Below are 22,676 nucleotides of genomic sequence, written 5' to 3'. Positions count from 1 at the left end.
CCACGAAGCAAAATTCTCTTTAAATAAAGCCTGCCTTGACATGCTTTTTGGAGTACGTGTTTCGATAATATCGAGGCCATTTTACAGAATATTGACATAAATATGAACATTACTAATTTGAAATAATAGCTGACATTTCAGGGTATGTTTCAGTATATTTTTAGTACCCGGCATACATTTAATTAGAACCTGAGCCGACACAGACAAATGGAGCTCAATAAACTCACACATTGTCAAAGCACATCTTTGGGGAGCATCCATTTTTATTTCACTGATGATATTTGTTAAATCATGTTGGTTTTACATTTTAAAAAAATCAAAATAAATAATTAAATGCAATTTGTTAACATTCAAGTTTTGACAATCAGAAAAGAAATTGTACAAGGTGATCAGAGTCTGTGATATTTGATAAAACATTTGCCTATAAATCAAAGATGTTATATCAATTAAAGGTGTTTTTTAGCAATCAATTGATATTTGAAAATAAATTATAATCTCATAAAGTTGTTTTTCTTTATTGTTCCCTACCGGTTTCACCGGAGGGGACTTATGGTTTTCGCTCTGTGTGTCTGAGAGTCTGTCACACTTTTCTGGATCCTACGATAACTTTAAAAGTTCTTAATATTTTTTCATGAAACTTGAAACATAGATAGATGGCAATATGGACATTGTGCACGTCATTTCATTTTGTTCATACGTCAAAAATTTAGGTTGCTATGGCAACAAATAGACAAGAAATACTGATGAAAATGGTGGTTTTCTGGATCTTGCCATAACTTAAAGTTCTTCATATTTTTTCATGAAACTTAAAACATGGATAGATAGCAAAATGGACATTATGCAAGTCATTTTATTTTGTTCCTACGTCAAAAATTCTGGTTGCTATGGCCACAAATACAAAATAATAATCTGACAATGATGGAGCCGGTAGGGGACATATATTGCTAGTCCGTATACCCTTGGCAATAGTATTGTTAATTCCATGGTGCACAATTTGTTTGAATAATATTCTTGTTAAAGTCACACTAGTGTATGCTATCTTAAAACTTATTGCATTAAACATTTCCCAATTTTTGTAAACATATTATGAACATAATACATTGCTGGAAAAAAATGTTTCAAACAAGAGATGTGTTGTTTAATGTATGACATTTTTCAGGTTGGAATTACTAGTATTGTTTTGCATAATAAAACGGAATTTAAAAAATAAATGTCGAAAAAGTTTTTCAAATCTCCAAATACCCATATGATACGTTTTTGGGTAAATAATTTGTGTTTATGCTCCAACAAGAAGGCATATAGTATTTGTATCGTCCTTCCCTCTGTCCCTCAGTCTATCCTACTTCTTGTGCAAAGCGTTACTGAGAAAGTTCTCAAGGGATTAACCCATTTATGCTTAGTGGACTCTACCATCCTTTTAAACTGGATCAATTTATATCCAAAATTAGGGTTGGCTAGTAGCATAAACGGGTTATGGGATTTATATCAAACAAGAGATACTTTGTACTATGACATTCATTATTATTTGAGTTACAAGTATTGTTTCGTCTTCTATAACAGAATTGTTTTTTAAATCTTAAAATTCCAGATAGTTCACATGTTTTGGATAAATAAATTGTTTTTATGCACCCCAAATTATGCCCCTTTAATGGAAGCATTCAGTATTTGCTTTGTCCATACTCGCATCTTCCCTTGTGTTCGTTAGTCTGTCCTGTATCTTGTTGCCTTTCTTGGGTTGATTATGACTAGGGTACTGTAATATTGAATGGATTCAATTCTTCATGTACTGGTAATAATACCGGTGCAGAGTAGAAGGGCCATTATTGTCACTTCAGGATTTACAGAGTTATTTGCCCTTTAGCCAATTCTCTTAGCGGAGCATTATTCCTGTAGTATTAACATTACTTTGATAAAACTGTACATTTATAGAGGTTATTGACAGAAATTGTAGAGTTCAAGAACCACATCTCTTGTCACTATTTTTGGAATTATTGGCCTTTTTTATGACATATTGCTTTTGCACTGTCTGTTTGTTTGTTGGTTTGTTTGCATTAAACTTTAGCATTGGTCATAACTTTTGCAATATTGACGATAGCAACTTGATATTTGGCATGCATGTGTTATCTCATGGAGCTGCACATCTTGAGTAGTGAACGTTCAAGGTCATCATTCAAGGTCAAAGGTCAAATATATGGGGGGGGGGAACTTGTTTCACAAACGCATCTTGTGTTCAATTAAGCCGATCATGATTGCCTCCATTAAATGACATTGGATACTACAAATGCACAAATTGAATTGTATGATTAAATCTTATAGAGAGAAAAACATTTTTGTCTGCAAACATGGTGACGGATTCAGACTATTTAGTTTTACACTATTTATATAGTTATATTCTGTAATAAAAAGTTGCGGATTTCTCACATAATGCATTCATAGGCGCGGCAGGATCTAATAAACTTCGAAATGCACACATTTGTTTTATTATAAATAATTTTAAAAAAATGCACGTGTCGATGTTAAACTCATAAACAACATAACAAACACGATTAGTTGTTCCCATATTAGAGGAAACAGAATCGAATGTATTGCATTATTTATTGTTAACATATGTGATTATGTCTTCAATTATAACGTAGTTACAGTTCTACTTGACGCTGAATAACATACCCTTAGCCGCGCTCTGGGAAAACGGTGCTTAATGCATGTGCGTAAATCGTTGTCCGAAATTAGCTATAGGCTTATCAAGGACTCTTTCCACCTAAATTCGATTTTATTTTAAAGAGACCTGAAACATTCCATAAAACGGTGTTCAGTGATCGAAACTAATAAACAGTAGAGTAATGGAACAGAGTTCACTGTGCACGTTCAATCTACCGGTGTTCAATATAAAGCAAACATGAAATACATATCGTGTAATATTATAAATGCTGTTAGTCAATTATGGTATTTAACTGCAAATGACAAAATGCTACAAGTAAACCGTTTTCTTTAGTTATTACATTGACCAAGTCAGTTTAGTTTTAAGAAGGGTGTAGTTTAAATAAAGTATTATTCCGATATTAATGGACGCTATTGATGGACATATGTATGCATGTGACGCCAGTCGAGATTTCTCACATAATTTCCATAACATAGACGTTTGCATACATGGTTATGTCTTTGTTTTTTAATGTGTGCACTAAATAAGAGCATGCGCCTAACGTGTTCGTGTTATATATTCAACAGTGTTTAAACCGTCCGTACATATTTCACAGGCTAACAGCTTATCCTTCCGTCGCGACCATGGAACTATGTCCACTTTGTTGCGGAACCTTCCACAAGCCGAAGCTTCTTCCGTACCTGGACACCATGTGTTTCACGTGCCTCGATGAGTACGTGCTTAGACACGAGCGCATCAGGGACCTTCCCGTGCCTATTGTGTGGCTGGGAACTTCCGGTACCGGAAGGCGGCCTGTGCAAATTCAACGTTAAATAGAACATCAAGGTGGAAAACAGACAATCGAGCGCGCCCTGGCGGCCCCGGACGGTTCCGTGCCGTGCGAGTTAAAAATGAGCTAAGGGCCGCTAAGTATGTTTTATATAGAAGAAGTTGTTAAGTATTTTTGTTTATCGGCAGACCATGAACAACGATTCGGATGTTTCTGATGTGTAGAAATGTAACCGTCGTTCAAATCTGCTGCTTGAACTTCATTGTGTGATAGATTATGCGATTTCAAAGTGCGCATGGTTAAATCAAACAATATACATGCATACACAATTTATGCCAAAGAGCAGTTCTGACACAGTTTGTGATTCGTTATAATATGAGCCGTTCTGGGGAAACTTAGCTTAATGCATGGGCAGTCCGCATGGATAATCAGGGACGACACTTTCCGCTTTTATGGAATCTTTCGTTATAAGGAAGGAACTCACTTCTTAAAGAAAATCAAGCTTAGACGAAAAGTGTCGTCACTAATTAGCCTGTGTGGGCTGCACAATCTTATCTGGCAAGACACTTGACGCACATGCATTAAGTCCAGTGTTCACAAAACGCGACCCCTAGTGCCTAGTGCATATTTATTGGTAATATAATTATCGAGATATTCATTCATGCTACTTCTTTTGAATACAATCTTATTAAAGTGGTTTCTTATAACCATATAATAAGGATGTTTTTAATAACAGTCGAAAACGGTAAAACTACTCCTAAATAGTTGCCATACCATAAAATAGCACATTCTATCAACGAATATTTTCAGAACCCATACGCAAACTAGTATTTCCCATACGTCCGTGTTTCCAAAAACACCAGTGTTTCCTAAACGCCAGTGTTTCCCATACGTCAGTGCGTCCCATACGCCAGTGTTTTCCTCTCCACAATACCCATACGCCCGTATTCCCCCATAACCCATTCCAAAGTGTTACCCATACGTCTGTGTTTCCCATTGGCAAGTGTTTCACATACATCCAGATTTCCCACCCCCAGATGTGCGAAGAGAAAAAGGACGCCAACCAGCGCTGCCTTGACTGCGAACAGAACTTCTTTTGAGCCTGTAGTCGGGCACCCCTGCGCCCGAACGTGGTTTGAAATCACGCCCTGGTCAACCTGTCCGGGAGAGAGGGAAGGCACTTCATTATCACCACTGGTGGGCGGTCGGTTTCACAGTCTTTCTCCCAAGATTTTGTTTATGTACAGGGGCATAGAACAGCTGTTGGGTGCATGTATGCACGGGAGTAGCACAATCAAATATCTCTTTTTAAGTGTGAGCACGTGCAAATACAACTATTGACATATCACAAGTTTTAACCTCACATTTACTCTGATCACGGACTCTAGATGACAATATACGCTCCGTGCTCTGATAGAATATGCCGTTTCTGAGACAATTCTATTTAAACATATTATAGTAAGAAGTGTATGCAAGAGTGTAGTGCGTTCAATTTATTCATATACGACTTATGATTACATATATAATCAGATACAAATAAAGGGAAGTTTATAATGAATATTAACTACTTATACTGCATAAAAACAACACGCTATATTGTCACATTGGGTAGGTTACTTAAACACTGGAAAACGGTATATATGGACAATAATTGTATTGACGTAGTTAAGTTGCATATACAACTGTAGAGGGACGATAAACAAGAATTTATCCGTGAGAGAAAAACTACCAGAGACCAAAACACGAATTCGTAAACAATAAACTCTTCACCCGTGTTTCGATAAGTATATAAGTCATGAAGTTGTATAAATTCATGATAATAATTACACAGTAAAGTAAAAGCTCATTATTTTACATTAAAGGGTGTTTACAGTTTTGCATTTGTTAAATCTAGCGAGAATCATTGAATGATTTATATAAGCGAATTTGGCGTCGGCACAAAATTTAAAGAACACGAAAGAAAAGAACAATTCCAATTGTTCATTTTTTTCGTGTTAATAACTCAACATAGCTCTGAATAATTATATCAATTTCAAATGATGAATCGAATGATACTTGTCAATTTTGTAAAAGTCCTTAGTATTATAGCTCTCCAGTGTTATTTTAACATTGAATCTGGGAAAACCTGTTTGATTATTGTCACTTTGATAAAATGGTGCTCCAGGAAAAATAGATTTGACCGTAATAGCTAAATTGCTCGATTTCGAAATACGTAATGTCAATGCCGTCCTGCTGCTTCATCCAGTGACAAACATCCATCTCATTGTCTATTAGAAAACACTTAAACAATTCGCAACACACACGCGCGTCCCGTGACTTTGACCATTCCACCATTGACTTTACATCTTGAGCGGAAACTTTAGTGAATCGATAAACTACCTTTCTGATCGATTCAGGAAGGTGGTACAGCTGTGTACCCGCAAGTCGGTTAAAGTGTAATTTAAGCGTGTGTAGACTTGTCAGGTTTTGAAGAGCTGCACAAAGAAGGTCCATTGAAGTTGAAACAGTAAGTTCTAGTCTTCTAATGTTTTTACCTGTGACAGACATCGATTGTAAAATGCGGTCCTCTGATAATCGTGTTGCACGCATAAAGGTGCAGTTTAAATAACTTATATCACACGCACGCATAAAGGTGCAGTCTAAATTACTTATATCGGCATTTCCGCTACATGATAAGTATTTGAGTTTTAGACCCTGTAGATCTAATTTACACGGGATTTTAAGCCGCAGCCGCAGATACCCCAGTGTTTCTCTTGATTGCGAAATGATTTCCTGTAAACGATGTGGTGATTCCTGTTGAAATGAGTAAAGAAACTCAGCTGCCATGCTAATGATGTTTGATATGTTCATATCTATTAACGTATTTAAAGCATATTCGAATTTCTCGTAATTCAGATTAAAATCGATACAAAAGTATATGTGACTGATCGTCAGTTGTAAGCACGACTGATTATGTGCCAGCCCTTCAATAAAGCCATCCACTATAATGTTTTGTGCTTCTCTAGTTGTGTAAAGAGATAAGAATGTGTTAAGCTTTGAATTAGAAGTCAGCTTGCTTTCCAAGTCGCATGTTATGACATCCGTGATGTGCTTTGATAATCTTTCAGCCGCTGGGGCACACATTCCACACGTGAAAATAAATAACTGACCAATGTCCAGAATAGACTTATAATCACAATACACCGACTGTATGGTGTTCAGGATGTTTTCAATGTCCGGCTGATTCATTGCAATATACAACGATGCTAGAAACTCCTGAATTGTTTTGTGTAAGAACATGTATGGAACATTCTTTCGCGAGCTAAGCGCCAACGATTTTTTCTTTGTGATAATTCCTGTCTGAAGTAAGTAATAAAGTTTAGTTTTTGTCATGTGATTAGTGATAGTGTTTTCCGCAAAGACTAGCGACGATTCTTTACTAGTGTCTGTTAGTGTTTTAAACGCAAGCGCACTCGCAGAGTGAACCAGCGACCTATTATCTCGCAGATACTCGGTTGATTCAGTTCCAATGATTTGTTTTATTTCATTAACACACATTTCTTCAGTGTCAAAATTTTCAATGTGAAGTTTTTGCAACCCCTTCGCTATGTGCATATCAAGCATATTCATGTACACAGAACACCGTGAACCTTCCACTAAACGTCCAACGTAAAACTGATGAACTAACTGCACACAAACAGCTGGTACTGTAATGAGATTGCCCAAGCTTTGAGCCTTTATTATTTCAATGAAATCAATGCATTTGCATTGTTGATCATTTTTAGAAATACCGTCCTTCTCAGCTAAAACAGTAATGACATTTTCCGCCAATGTTTTGTAGTTTGTAACGCCGGAAATTTCGAACAAACGCGTTAAAGTATCACTCATGATTAGGTTGGCAAGTTTCCATGGGCGTGCAGTGATAATGTTCGATATGTTGTTTCGCTGTAAATACTGCGGCATACTTCGATATTTATGACAATTGCACGCAGAGTCACGTGGTGGAGGAAAGGCTATTTCGGGGTGGTACCATTCGTCTGCAGCGTCTGTCAGAACAATACATTTATGTTCCCAGACAGAGTCATCCCAAGGTAGTTTGATGCTTTTTATGGCATCCTCGACCATCTGACTGACGTTACACATGGTTCCACTGTAGTCACGTAATGACACAAAAAACAGAAATTTGTACTCTCTCAAAGTGTCAAGATCGCTGAAATATGTTGGGTTTGACGTCTTACATGTGGAAGTGGCTGTTCTCGTGAACGTTTCCAAAGTGCTTGCACCATTTTTAGAATGGGCTTTACACCAATCTAGAACTAGCTTTGTTGAAAACGTCGTTTTTCCGCAACCTGGATCGCCTTGGATATAAATGGTATTTACCGGATTCCCATCTCGATGCAGCAGCTCTCTGTAGCAACTCACATCTGGTTCCGCCCGTAAAGTCGTGTCCATATCACCCCCGCCATGTCTGTCTTTCCGGCTTCTCTTAAGTTCCTGGATCGACGGGGGAACATAGATCCGTTCTAAAGGTACATCTATGTCCGGATCCAGCATCGACACCGGCACAACACACCTTTCCCGGTAATGTTCGATTAACCACGTTTGGATTTCTGCAAATTAAATTGTTGTGATTTAAAACTATTTAAGAAACCTACTAAATGTGGCTATTATTGTTAGCAGTAGTAAAATGATGATGTTGATGGTGATGACTATGACAAGGATTAGGAAAATGATAAAGATGATGATATGATGATTTTTAGTTGCAGCATATGGTCGTTCTCAGCAAAATTGTGAAGAATAATTAACTTTAATACTTTTACATGATTATATTCTTTTTCAGACATATAGCATAGCATTCCTAGATATACTAGATAATGTTCAATCACGTTTAACCTAAACCTTTTAGATAAATAAACACAAAATAGAAACAGAATCAACAGAATGCGCTACAAAAAACTCACACATTTCGCTAAATTAAAAACATTACGATATACTTATTTCGTTTTAAGATTGTTCACTCATGTATTTATAACACGATTGCAACATTATAGATTACCCTCTGTCTTTTCCGGTGCAAAACATGCTTGTTCGTACAAATATACGAGTTTTAATACACATTTAATGAGAGGTATAAATAAACAAAGTTAATATGTTAACATACATCAGTAAACATAAGACACAAGTAACACGACAATAAAGACATACACATGACAGGTAATGCTGTTTTTTATTTTGCTGCTTTAATCGTGTTTTATTTTATCATGATGACAGTTATGACGACGATTGGATGAGGCACGGATTAAAGACAAGATATCAACGTTTAAGTATTTTACATCAATCAACTTTCAAATTCTAGCTAATAAGAGCTGTTAAAGACAACGCATTCGACTTTTCTTTCGCCTTGATAGTACAATGGTCGTTTCTGATATTCACCTGATATATATTGGTCATTAAGACATAATTGATGTTGAATATCTGTAGTAGTTATAAATTACATGTCAATTAAAGCTGTATATGTAAACATTTAAATGTGAACTTCCTACGCATAGAGTACAAATATTCCAACTCAATACTTTCATACAAAATCAAGGTAACGAACACCATTTTTTCTTTTTGTTGGTAAAACTGACAATGACCCAAATAGCTACAACAGCAATCCTACTCTAGGTCTGAATGAAAACTACCTACAAACAAATTGAAGAACAAAACCCTCATCTATACTGAAGTTTTTGACGGGGAATTCTATTTTATTATCACTGATGTTGACCTAAATGGCTCAATATGCAAGATAATGCTGTAACAATTATACACAATTTCAGCACAATAGCTACATTCCAGCTGAAGTTATTAAGCACTTTTTATCATTTTAAGCAACAGTGACTTTGACCCTTGTGGTCCCACATGCAACCCGATGCAGGTCAGAGTTATAGCCCTTGCTTTGAGACCGAGCATGATGATCATGAAGACATGTATGATGTTTAAATGAACATCTTATGTATTCACTGAGATATGCATTTGTTGCATGTAAACTAAAACCTTTCTATCAACTTGCACACTAACCTTAACATAAGTCATTAAGTTAACAAGAGACCCTGAGACCCACGGTCGCTTGCTCACCGGAGACTTCAGGGAATTGAAATGCTCTCAGCAACTTTTGAGATGTTTTAAAACCATTTTCAAACTTGGCCAGAATATCAACTTGAGAGTTAACACCGTTTTACAATAGCCATATCAGAAAAAAATTGCCCCGACTCCTGGCAGCTATATTTTGCGACGAACCATTGCCATTTTTTAACTCAGCCAAGCTTTTATTAAAAACATGTTCGGACCAAGTTTCATTAAGATTAGAATATAAATGTGACTACTATTGAGTTAACAAAGGTTTACTAAAGCTATATAAGGAAAAATGCCCCGTCCCATGGCGGCCATGTTTTGCAGCAGACCGTAACCGTTACTCGTCCAAGATATAATTAGAACAAATGTTCTGACAAAGTTTCACGAAAATCACGAAGTGTTAATACGGTTTTACTATAGCCATATGAGGAAACATGACCTAACCCATGGAGGCCATGTTATTCAATCAACCGGAACCATTTTCGACCTCGTCCAATATATCATTGCGACATATCTTCTGACCAAGATTTAGGAAGATTGGAAAATAAATGTGGCCTCTGGAGTTTAAACATGGCCAATGTTGACGACGCACAACAGACGACGGACTAAAGGCGATCACAAAAGCTCACCATGAGCACACTGAGCTTAAAAGAGGGGACATTATCATGCTGAAAGGCTGGTTTGAGTTACACGGAGAGTTAAATGCCTTGATCAGTGAATGTTCATAAGGATACAGAACACACATGCCATTTGTTTTCAATATCTATAATTAATATAAAGATATGGTGTTGTTGCAACAAATAATTTATCATAATTTTTTAAGTATAAATTGGGAATAATTCTGCTAAATCGCAAGTCGGACTTTTCTCCCACAATGGCCATGAACACATTCTATTAAAATGAATACGTGTAGTAGAAACAGTTATATGGGAATATTGCTTTAATCTACTTTAATTTAATTCACCACATTTTTAACCTCACACAATGACCCCGAACACATGTGCATAGTTTCGTTTGAATAACTGAAGTGGATAAAAGCTACATCGAGAAGTTGCAAGTTCACCTTAACCGAAATTCAAAATAGGATAATTCTATCTACAACAAGAGATGTGTTTGTCAGAAACAATGCCTCTACTGCGTCGCGTTGAAGCCATATATTTGACCTTTGACTTTAAGGATGACCTTGACCTTTCACCACTCAAAAATGTGCAGCTCCATGAGATACACACGCATGCCAAATATTGCAAAAGTTATGGGCAATGTTAAAGTTTTTGGACAGACGCACAGACTGACGGACAGTTCAGCTGCTATATGCCACCCTACCGGGGGCATAAAAACAAAATTCTCAACGCCCTATTAATTGTTTACTCACAGCGCGCCGCTATTATAATATCAAAGGCAATTTCCGCTATCAGATGCTTTACCCGCAAAATAAACGGACAAACGATGTGCTGTGTTTTTAATTTTCGCGACTCGTAACGACTTACGCGTGACCGTTATTTTCAGTTCAAACATGACTTTCGGAGGGTAATATAGAGGCCGTTGGCAGTTATGGACAAGTGACCGATATTCTCAAGTTTAATAAAGAGTGATTTTCGTCAGGGGGAATCCAGACTGACCGTTGCCTGCAGGTGACCTTTATTCTCAGGTGGCCGTTAGGTCAGTTTCGACTGTAATTGCATTTTTAAATCACTTTACTCTACGGTTAGCTTATTATAATTGCTTAGAATGTTTCTAACCTAAATCCGCTTTCATTTATGCGTATTGCCCGAACCCAAAGTCCTCTTATTTTTCACATCAACTTAGTCATTTTCATTTGTAAAAGGTACAGAAACGCTGAACATTTCTTAAATCAGTGTAGTCTTTGTTTTAATTCAGAAAATGCAGTATCCCCTGTTCGATAATGTCATGGAGTCACGACCACATTATTCAGTTGACTTGTTTTCATACTGAAGTTCGAGTGCGTATATATTTGAATTCAATATGCATGAATACGTGTTGGTGTGTTTTTGGATGGATTAAGTTAGTTAAAGTTGAAATAACAGTGTACGGATAACTGGCCTCCAATTCAATCGGTGAGAATAATTCGATTTTATATTTGTTTTCTATAATGAACACCAACACTGACGTTCAATGATCATAAATGCGAGGAGAACAACGTTCACGCATTGAATTAATAAAACATCTGATAGATATGTAACTTATTGATAGGAGCATTAAATCTCCGTATGAGTTATTTCTTTGTCGTATAAACTGCATCTTTTATCTCAAGGAATAGACCACTTGCATAAAGTGTTTTGGAATTGTAAGAACATATTTACTATACTTCATAATTCAGTCGCGACGTTTAAATTATTGAAAACTTTGGTTAAGAAGAGGTGCTTAGAATTTAATAATGTGTTAGTCTGTTACCGGCGCGTACCAATACACCTCTAATGAGAAAAACGCCACACATTGATGACTGGAGATAAGAACATTGCAATGGTCACCAACTTTAAATTCATCTTTGCATTAAGAAAGAGAATAAAAGTGCGACAACAACATGGTAGATAGAAGTGTTTCTGGTTATTTCCATCGACTATGTTAACGTCTGAATAGATAACGCATTTTTTTCTACGCGCTGGAACAAAAGAAGAATGTGTTAATATATTTTAATTACTCAAATGTAATTGTTCATGAACATACATAGTACCTACCGATTAATGTTCTGTTCATTGTGGCATTGTCTTTATTATTCAGCACTTCATGTTTTTGCCTTCGTATTGTTTCAAGTACATCATCTCTTTTTCCGTCTATCGTTTCAAGTACATCATATATTTTCCCGTCTATAGTTTTAAGTACATCATCTCTTCTCCCGTCTATCGTTTCAATAACATCATATATTTTCCCGTCTATAGTTTCAAGTACATCATCTCTTTTTCCGTCTATCGTTTCAAGCACATCATATTTTTTCCCGTCTATCGTTTCAAGGACATCATCTCTTTTTCCGTCTACCGTTTCAAGTACGTCGTCTTCTTTCCTTTGTATTGTTTCAAGAACTTTACTTAGCTTTTCATTAAAAGCATCGACCATTCCATTTACAAGTTTATCCTTTTCTTTTTCAAGAGCCTCTTTAATCTTTGCAATCAAATTTTCTTTCAAGAGCTCAAAGGTAGTTGCAACATCTTCAGTAGATATTGCTAGCGTTCCACTCTTCAGCTGTGAAATAGGAAGTGAGCAATAATTATATAATTGATTATCAAATGCTGCATCAGTTTTAAACATGTTTTGCCGTTTTGCAAATAATTTTTAAAGCCAGTATATAATTTACATAGATAAACATGTTAACCTACATAAACTGCTATACATTTTAAAACAAGAGGTCAAAGATGTTTAGTTTAAACCTATTTATTTTAGCTCAATTGCATCGAAAGCCTAGGGCTTATATAAACGCTCTCGAGTCCGTTTCCTGGGCATGGAACCAGTACTTGGTGTCCTTGGAGGAGATCTAAAGAACGCTCCCACGGTGGGGATCAAACCCGTGACCTCCCGGTCGCTAGGCGGACACCATATCCATTACACTACGGCGACAAAGATGTTTATGATCGGTAAACTGTGCAATGGGGCATGGTCAGTTTCAAACAGTGGCATAATTTGAACAAGAATTTTAAAGTAACTTTTCTACTCAAAATAAACGAAAATTTCGTACAATATTTCGTAAAATAAAGCTCAACAATTAAAAATCATTGTTCCTTATGGCCATTGTCGAAATTTCAACGCCAGATGTTGTCTGGTAAAATAGATGTTTGTGGATACAAAATGCTGCGTTTTTATTATGGTTTTAACATGGTACCATTTTAGTGTTCGTGTGTCGTATCAATAGATATATTCGCAGGAAATTAACATGGAATTTATTGTGGTCACAAATAAATAAAAACGAGCATTTGTATCTACAAAAATCTATGTAATCATGCCACATCTGGCATTGAAATTGTGGCTATTGCTATAAGGAACACCGATTGTTTAGGTGTTAACTTTATTTTACGAAATACTTTACGAAATTTTCGTTGATTTTGAGCGTTATAGAGACCTTTACAACTCTCTGTCTTATTTTTTTCATAGAGATTTTAACACATTTTTAACCAAATGTATACGTCTATATCAGTGATTTTTCTTCGCTTTATATTTTACAGACTGTGCTTTTTTGATTGGGAAAAAGGCACGATAGACCAGGAAATTGGGAAAAATTAAACCTTTTTAGTATGATTATAAATAACAGTTTACAAATTGTTCATAAGTGCATGTTCAAATGCTTTCTAAAATTCATATTACTAAGTGCTAGGGAATTAAATTGCTGTATAATAAACTCAATAACCTAACTATTGTTTATTGTAAAAATTTGGCATATTTTGGTGGAAATTTTGGTAAGATATTTGGGAAACAATGTTACTTTGTACCATTGGAAAACAGCCTTTTTTCACTTTTTGCAATTGGTAAGAGGCTGTTATTTTAGCCAAAAAAATATCAGTGGTCTGTATAGATCATGTGACCACAGGGGTGTGGTCGGTTTTGATCTTAGGGGCAATATTTTCGAAAACTTTGAACAGGACCAATTTATTATGCTTAATACAAATATTAGAGGTATCTGTGACTCATGGTTTCAAAGAATAGGTTTTTTACCTCACATGACCCATTTTCAAATTCGACTGAAAGATCATACGGACAAATGTTCAGACGAAGTTTCATAAAGATTTAATTTAAATGTGACATCGAGAGAGTAAACTTCCCAATCCCAAGGCAGCCTCAATATATCTCAACGGACTGGAATTATTTTCGAAATAAGCAGAGCTTTGATTAGAACAAGTGTGGCTGACATGTTAGGGAGAGAGACATAGAGGGATAAAGAGAGACAGAGGCCGAGAGAGAGAGAGAGAGAGAGAGAGAGAGAAGAGAGAGAGAGAGAGAGAGAGGAGAGAGAGGAGTAGAGATGATAGAGACAGAGAGACAGGAATAGAGAGAGACAGAGAGAGAGAGAGATAGAGAGGATAGATAATATAGTGGATATAGTGAGGTTTTTGTTCTTTATTTCTTTTTTCTTTATGTCTTTCTTTCTTTCTATTCATTTCTTCTTTTCGTTTTTCTTTCTTCTTTTCTCTCTTTCTCTTCTTTTCTCTGCTCTCCTTTTCTCTCTCTTCTTTCTTGCTCTCTCTCTCTTCTCTTTTTCTCGTCTCTCTCTCTCTCTCCTTTGCTCTCTCTCTCTCTCTCTCGCTCGTCTCTTTCCTCTTCTCTCTCTCCTCTCTCTCTCTCCTGCTCTCCTCTCTCTCCCGTCTCCGCTCTCTCTCTCTGTCTCTCTCTCTCTCCTCTTCTCTTCTCTCTTCTCTCTCTCTCTCTCTCTCTTGTCTCTTCGTTTCTTTGTCTTCTTTCTTTCGCTTTCTCTTTCCTTCTGCGGTGCTGCTTTCTTCGTCGTTTCTTTCTTCTCTGTTTTCTTTCTCCTCTCCTCGCTCGCTCTCTGCGCTCTCTCCTTCTCCTCTCCTCGACTCCTCGCTCTCTCTCTCTCGCTCTCCCTCCTCTCCCTCTTCTCGCCTGCTCTCTCTTCTCTCTCCGCCTTCCTCGCTCCCTCTCCCCCTCTGCCCTACAGACTCCCCACATACAACACGACTTACGGACCAGACAGAAAGATATATAGAGCCAGGGAGAGAGAAAGAGACAGAGAGATGTACGGTACCCATGCGTCATACCTGTTTTAACTTGTCAACTGCAGTCTTCGCCGTCACCTGGTGGTTTACATGTGTCAGGCTCTGCATCAGCGCTTCTAGAGTGTCGATGGCTCTGTCACTATCCTGGCTGTTCATGGACATTGCGGGCGCATGTCGTACTTCACGACCCACATCTCTAGCCTGAAATGTAAGCTTGTTATATTTTTGTTTGCTTAGTGTGAGTGGATGCATGTCTTTGTTAACATTGGTGTATACATCCTTTTATATTTTGTAAAACTTAATCATGTACAAACGAGTATTCATAACATGGTAGAGAACGTCCATTTAAACTGATCATAAAGTCTTTGACTCATTTAGACATAACATTAGTATCATAAAACAAGAGGGCCATGATGGCCCTGTATCGCTCCGCTGCCAAAAAAAGGCGAAAACAAATATTCTTTGCATGTGCAAATACTTAAATATAGGCCTTATTTAAGCACATGTACACTTTTGTAACCCCCTGGGCTGGGTCAAATTTAACCCCAGGGGCATAATTTGAGGGAACTATATATAGGACTACTATATCTCACTACATACAAAATGTGGTAGCCCTAGGTCCTAGAGTTAAGGACGAGAATATTTTTAAAGTTTTTACAAAATAAGCAAGATATAAGTGTATATAATGTTCACTTTTGTGACCCGCGCGTCAGGGTCAAATTTGACTCAAAGGGCATAATTTGAACGAACTTGATAGAGGACTATAAGATGTTACTGCATACCAAATTTGGTAGCCATAGTCCGAATGGTTTTCGACAAGACGTTTTTTAAGATTTCGCAAAATAGGCGTTTTATAAGCGTGTATTATCCCCACGCTTTTTGAAAAGCGTGGGATATTGTGGTTATCTATGCCGTCCGTCTGTCTGTCTGTCCGTCTTGGCCACTATCTCTTCCAACACTATAAGCACTAGAACCTTGAAACTTACACACATGGTAGCTATGAGCATATGTGCGACCCTTCACTATTTGGAATTTTGATCTGACCCCTGGGTCAAAAGATATGGGGTTTGGGGCGGGGCCGGGTCAGAGATTTTCACTCATGTTTTATGTTATTTTACATTAACTATTTCTGCACCGATTTACTTCAAATTGATACTGAACCTCTCTTATGACAATACGGTAAATCTCAACTATGCATGGCCCCATTACCAACCCTGGGGCGCCCCGCCCACATAGACCACACCCACCCAAAATTGCCTTTTACTATAATTTCTTCATTTCTACACCGATTCACTTCAAATAGATACTGCAATTCTCTTATGACAATACTTTCAATCTCAACTATGCATGACAATACGGTCAATCTCAACTATGCATGGCCCCATTACCAACCCTGAGGCGCCCCACCCACATAGGCCACACCCACCCAAAATTGCCTTTTACTATAACTCCTTCATTTCTATACCGATTCACTTCGAATTGATACTGAACTTCTCTTATGACAATACGGTCAATCTCAACTTTGCATGGCCCAATTACCAACCCTGGGGCGCCCCGCCCAAATTGGCCACACCCACACAAAATTGCCTTTTACTATAATTTCTTCATTTCTACACCGATTTACTTCTAATTTATACTGAACTATTCTTATGACAATACGGTCAATCTCAACTATGCATAGCCCCATTACCAACCCTGGGGTGCCCCGCCCACATAGGCCACACCCACCCTAAATTGTATTTTACTTAACTTCTTTATTTCTACACCGATTCACTTCTTATTGATACTAAACTTATCTTATGACAATACGGTCAATCTCAACTATGCATGGCCCCATTACCAACCCTTGGGCGCCCCTGCGTCAAACATGCGGCGTGGAGATACGCGTCGGCCTCTGCCGCGCCATTTCTAGTTCAATTTTGTGACCCCCCAGGGCAGGGTCAAAGTTGACTCCAGAGGCATTATTTGAACAAATTTGGTAGAGGTTCATTAGACGTCACTACATACCAAATTTGGTAGCCGTAGGCCGAATGGTTATGGACAAGTAGATTTTTAAAGTTTTCACAAAATAGGCCCCATATAAGCGTATGTTCAGTTTTGTGACCCCCCGGGGCATAATTTGAACAAACTTTGTAGAGAACTATTCGATGTCACTACATACCAAATTTGGTAGCCCTATGCCTTATGGTTAAGGACAAGAATTTTTTAAGTTTTCACAAAACAGGCACTATATTTGACCCCGTGAACATAAATTGAACAAACTAGTTAGAGGACTATACAATGCCATTACATACCAAACTGTGTAGCCCTAGGTCTAATGGTTATGGACAAGATTTTTTTTTTTAAGTTTTCACAAAATAGGCACTATATTTGACCCCTGGGACATAATTTGAACAAACTAAGCAGAGGACTATACAATGTCATTACATACCAAACTGTGTAGCCCTAGGTCTAATGGTTATGGACAAGATTTTTTTTTAAGTTTTCACAAAATAGGCATTATATAAGCATATGTTCAATTTTGTGACCCCTGGGGCAGGGTCAAATTTGATCCCAGGGATAAAATTTGAACAAATTTGGTAGAGGACTTTTAGATGTCACTACATACCAAACTTGATAGCCCTAGGCCGGATGGTTATGGACAAAGGATTTTTGAAGTTTTCACAAAATAGGCCTTATATAAGCATATGTTCAATTATTTTATGACCCCCCGGGGCAGGGTCAAAGTTAACCCCAGGGGCATAATTTGAACAAACTTGGTAGAGATTTATAAGATGTCACTACATACCAAATTTGGTAGCCCTAGGCCCAATGTTTATGGACAAGAAGACTTTTAAACTTCTCACAAAATAGACACTATATAAGCGTATGTTCAATTTTGTGACCCCCAGGGCAGGGTCAAATTTGACCCCAGAGGCATAATTTGAACAAACTTGGTAGAGGACTATAAGATGTCACTTCATATCAAATTTGCTAGCCATAGGCCCAATGGTTATGGACATGCAGATTTTTAAAGTTTTCACAAAATAAGCCCGTTATAAGCATATATTCAATTTTGTGACCCCCGGGGCAGTTATATATTTGATCCCAGGGGCATAATTTGAACAAACTAAGAAGAGAACTATTACATGTCACTACATACCAAATTTGGTAGCCCTATGCAATACGGTTATGGACAAGAGATTTTTTTTAAAGTTTTCCCACAATAGGCCTTATATAAGCATATGTTCAATTTTGTGACCCTCGGGGCAGGGTCAAACTTTACCCCAGGGTTAAAAAATTGAACAAACTTAGTAGAGGACTATAAGATGTCACTATACCAAATTTGGTAGCCCTAGGCCCAATGGATATGGAAAAATGATTTTTAAAGTTTTCACAAAATAAGCACTTTATAAGCATATATTCAATTTTGTGACCCCCGGGGCAGTTTCAAATTTGACCCCAGGGGCATAATTTGAACAAACTTAGAAGAGAACTATTACATGTCACTACATACAGTCAACTTGCCAATAGGGGGTCACACCAATAGGGGGTCACTATCGTGTATTTCATGAAAAATTATAATCTAAATCAAAAACAATTGTTGCATAGTGTGTCCCTTGGATAAATGTACAATTTTACACATTTCTGAAAAGATGCTTCAACTGTTGATCTGACAGGGGAGATAATGCTGTAAACATTGATCCTTTATTGGCGATAGTGAGTGCTTTTGTGTACATCATTTTATTATAGGTAATATTTATTTATTTTCAATGAAACCTTTTTTAATCAGAAAAAAGGTTAAATGACAGAGTTATAAACTGTTTATTTTATAGTTTTTGTGATCAAATGATATTATTCATTGTTGTACTTTCAGTTTTGCAAAAAATCAGAAGTGTACTGCGGCAAAATAATAATACAGAAAAATGATATCATTTATTTCTACATCTTGTCATATATACACAAAAGCCAAATGGACACAATTCTAATGAAAATATTTAACCTTTTTTGGTATGTGATTCTCTATTGGAAAGTTGATAGTACCAAATTTGGTAGCCCTATGCCATACGGTAATGGACAAGAAGACTTTTAAAGTTTTCACAAAAAAAGGCCTTATATAAGCATATGTTCAATTTTGTGACCCTCAGGGCAGGGTCAAACTTGACCCCAGGGGCATAATTTGAACAAACTTGATAGAAGACTATAAGATGCCACTACATACCAAATTTGGTAGCTCTAGGCCCAATGGTTATGGACGAGAAGTTTGGTAAAGTTTTCACAATATTGACCCTATATAAGCATATGTTCAACTATGTGACCCCCAAAGCAGGTTCAAATTTGACCCCAGGGACATAATTTGAAAAAATTTGGAAAAGAACTATTAGATGTCTCTACATACCAAATTTGATAGCCCTGTGCCCAATGGTTATGGACGAAAAGATTTTGAAAGTTTTCACCAAATAGGCCTTATATAAGCAAAGTTTCAATTTTGTGACCCCCGGGGAAGGGTCAAATTTGACCCTTGGGGCATATTTTGAACAAATTTGAAAGAGGTTCACCCCAGGAACATTTCTGAGAAATTCCATCAGAATTGGACCAGTTATTTATGGAGAAGAAGATGTTTAAATGAAAAATTAACGCACGGACGCACGCACGCAGGACGGACGCAGGACCATAACATAAGCCCTGCTGGCCTTTGGCCAGTGGAGCTAAAAACTCGTTCAACTGTTTATATTCTGCTAAAGTATTGTACGAATTGTAGTTCTTCGATGTTACTATCGAATTCTATGTTAATTCCGTAAATGTAGTTAACATTTCTTTACCATACTTGAGTGTATTTGTCATATAATAAAGTCATTCATTTTTATTGAAGTAATAAATTTGTTTAAAATAAATGTTCAATAATATATATTTCATAGATTTGGCAGATTATATATAAACATACCTAAACTGAATCACATGCAGCAGTATCATAAAAAATCAAAGCCTCTCCCCCAATTGGGGTCGGAACCAACCTTCTCTGACCGAACCCTGATCCCCTGGCCCAGGAATTAACAGTAATGGCGATGTGGTCGATAATCTCTCAAAGGACTTACATAAAGGGAAAGTGACTTCTATTCCATTTATGGACTTACCTTGTGCCAGATATTGACCTAAGAAAATGCAACTGCACTGTACAGTGTACAGGTAAACTAAATCAAAATTGTTAAAAGTTAAAGTACCATCATACATAGCAGGTTAAGGGTAAATAAAGTAACTTAACGCGGCTAAATACATCAATAAAGCACGATTTACACTTAAGTGTACTTGATTATATATTAAAATGTTTTTTACAAAAGTTAAACTGTCAAAATGTGCGTCTTTTCTGATTTATGGTAATGGTCATGTTTCAAGTGGGTGGTTGAGTTGTTTGTTTTTTCAAATTGTATTTTCTTGTCAAGAGCATCATATAATATTGGCTTCAACAATTATAAAAATCCATGGGATTTGGGCTTAGTAGTTGGGTGAGCGGCGATTTGGTCCAAAGAGAGGGGGTGATTTTTATGACACCCTTGCTTGTTAACTGAAAATGTATTTATAATTTACAAATGAATAATATATTAACATAAATATTTTTTAATTGCAGTTGTAATGATTGACACACATTGATTACTAGACATTCTGCAGTAATAGTACCTTGGTGCAGACATTCTCCTTTTGTGTCAGGTCGTCCTTGAAATACATTTGAAAGAATTCACAGTTTATAAGTACATTAACTATGCCATTGAAATCGGCATCGTCTGCTTTATTTACATCCTTGTATCCGTCTTTTGAGAGATAGCATTTTGCAATATTCCAGGGGTCGGCGCACCATTTACGTGCATCTGTGTTTTCCCAGGTAGGGCCTTGAAAACTTTTTGGTTTTGAACGGTTGCGAAATCGGTGATGGTATACAATTTCCTTACACATTTCATTGCATAAATAAGCGCGGCAACGTTGAGACTTATGAATGTCATGAAATGCGCAACTACCATATTTATAATGGCAGCATTTATTATCGGTATCGCAGGGCAGCACGTTTGAAGTGTGACACTGACTGCAGACAACGTGCTCCAGGATACCGTATTTTCTATTGATCTCTTTACGAATAGTGTCATACAATTCCTGAGTAGCGTCTTTTACAATGTCGAGCAGGCAGTGACGTGTTATATTCATACCCATGGCCGCCTTAAACCAGTTGAGGGTTTCCGGCTTGCGAATGATGTCCTTGTAATCTGACATTGTCTTTCACAATTATGTATTTGTCTGTAAAAAGATATAGTTATTATAACTAAATATATAATACCATTGATACGCTTAATTTTATTTGATTAAGTACTCTGTAATTTATATATTCTTAAAGTCTAATGATATTGAAATGAATATATTTCTTATAAGAAAATGGAGGTTTACAAAACGAAAGTGCATAAATTTAAGTCGACCGATGAAAATGTACTTAAATCACATTTACATCCTATGCCTAACCTACTAACAACTTACTTGGATAAACCCTAAACAACACTTTATCTCCAGATCTCTATATATTTTGATAATAAGCATTTAAAACGAATTTTAATAAAGATGACCTGTTAACTGTTTGTGTTTATTTTGCAATGCGGAAGTATTAACTATCAAAGGTAGACTACTGACTAGTCAAGATTGTCCAACTCATCACAGCGGTTACCTCTCCTATTGTGCTGAAAACTGTTCAATCTATCGATTTAGTACATTTTTGTTCGGAGTTTAAGCTATTTCAAGGCATCAAACTAAGTTTCAAATAATAATCTTGATTAGACCTAATATATTTAGACATAACAGTCCAAACATTTATATCTTAAAGCAATGTTTTAACTTTCTAGAGTTAGAATATTTCATACATAATAAAAATGGTTGTGTTTTTTATTATTTTAAGCATGTGAAATAATTACACATTCCCAATTTGTAAACAAGATTTATCATACGCATTGACATTTTAATCTCCGTAGAGACATACAATCCAGCAGGGATGTCTATTATACATCCCTGAATCCAGTTACTACTATCAGAGAGGGCTTATCATGTAAATGGTTATTCAAGTTTTTTTTTGTATGTCCCCCAGTCTATACAGGGGACATATTGTTTTTGCCCTGTCTGTTTGTTGGTTTGTTGGTTTGTTTGCGTCAAACTTTAACATTTGCCATAACTTTTGCAATATTGAAGATAGAAACTTCATATTTGGCATACATGTCTATCTCATGAAGTTGCACATTTTGAGTGGTGAAAGGTCAATGTCATCCTTCAAGGTCAAAGGTCAAATATATGGGGGACATGGTGTTTCACAAACACATCTTGTTTAAAGTTAGTTTCTTGTGTCGATAATGACTGCATATATTGAAGGTATTCACCTGAATCTCAAAGGAATGATTGATGATTTTAAGGGAAATGCGAAGTGCACGTATTTACAGAGTAATTGCCCTTTGTTTATTTCTTCATTTGTGGATCA

General features: G+C 36.7%; 1 protein-coding gene across 1 annotated transcript; it reads right to left on the bottom strand.

The window, feature by feature from the left end:
• Positions 1-1,645: 1,645 nt before the first annotated feature.
• On the bottom strand, positions 1,646-21,436 carry LOC127849024 (nucleolar protein 58-like). Its single transcript, XM_052381748.1, has 7 exons — positions 21,233-21,436; positions 20,852-20,887; positions 15,239-15,397; positions 14,890-15,127; positions 14,523-14,712; positions 3,340-3,451; positions 1,646-1,753 (listed from the first exon to the last, which is right to left on the bottom strand). The coding sequence occupies exons 1-7, from the start codon at positions 21,434-21,436 to the stop codon at positions 1,646-1,648; spliced, it is 1,047 nt and encodes a 348-aa protein (XP_052237708.1).
• Between the last annotated feature and the right edge of the window lie 1,240 nt (positions 21,437-22,676).

This window comes from Dreissena polymorpha, chromosome 10 (genome assembly GCF_020536995.1).
Source record: "Dreissena polymorpha isolate Duluth1 chromosome 10, UMN_Dpol_1.0, whole genome shotgun sequence".
In the NCBI taxonomy this organism is placed as follows: Eukaryota; Metazoa; Mollusca; class Bivalvia; order Myida; family Dreissenidae; genus Dreissena; species Dreissena polymorpha.
The sequence above is the reverse complement of the archived record's forward strand: the minus strand, read 5'-3'. Positions and strand labels throughout refer to the sequence as shown.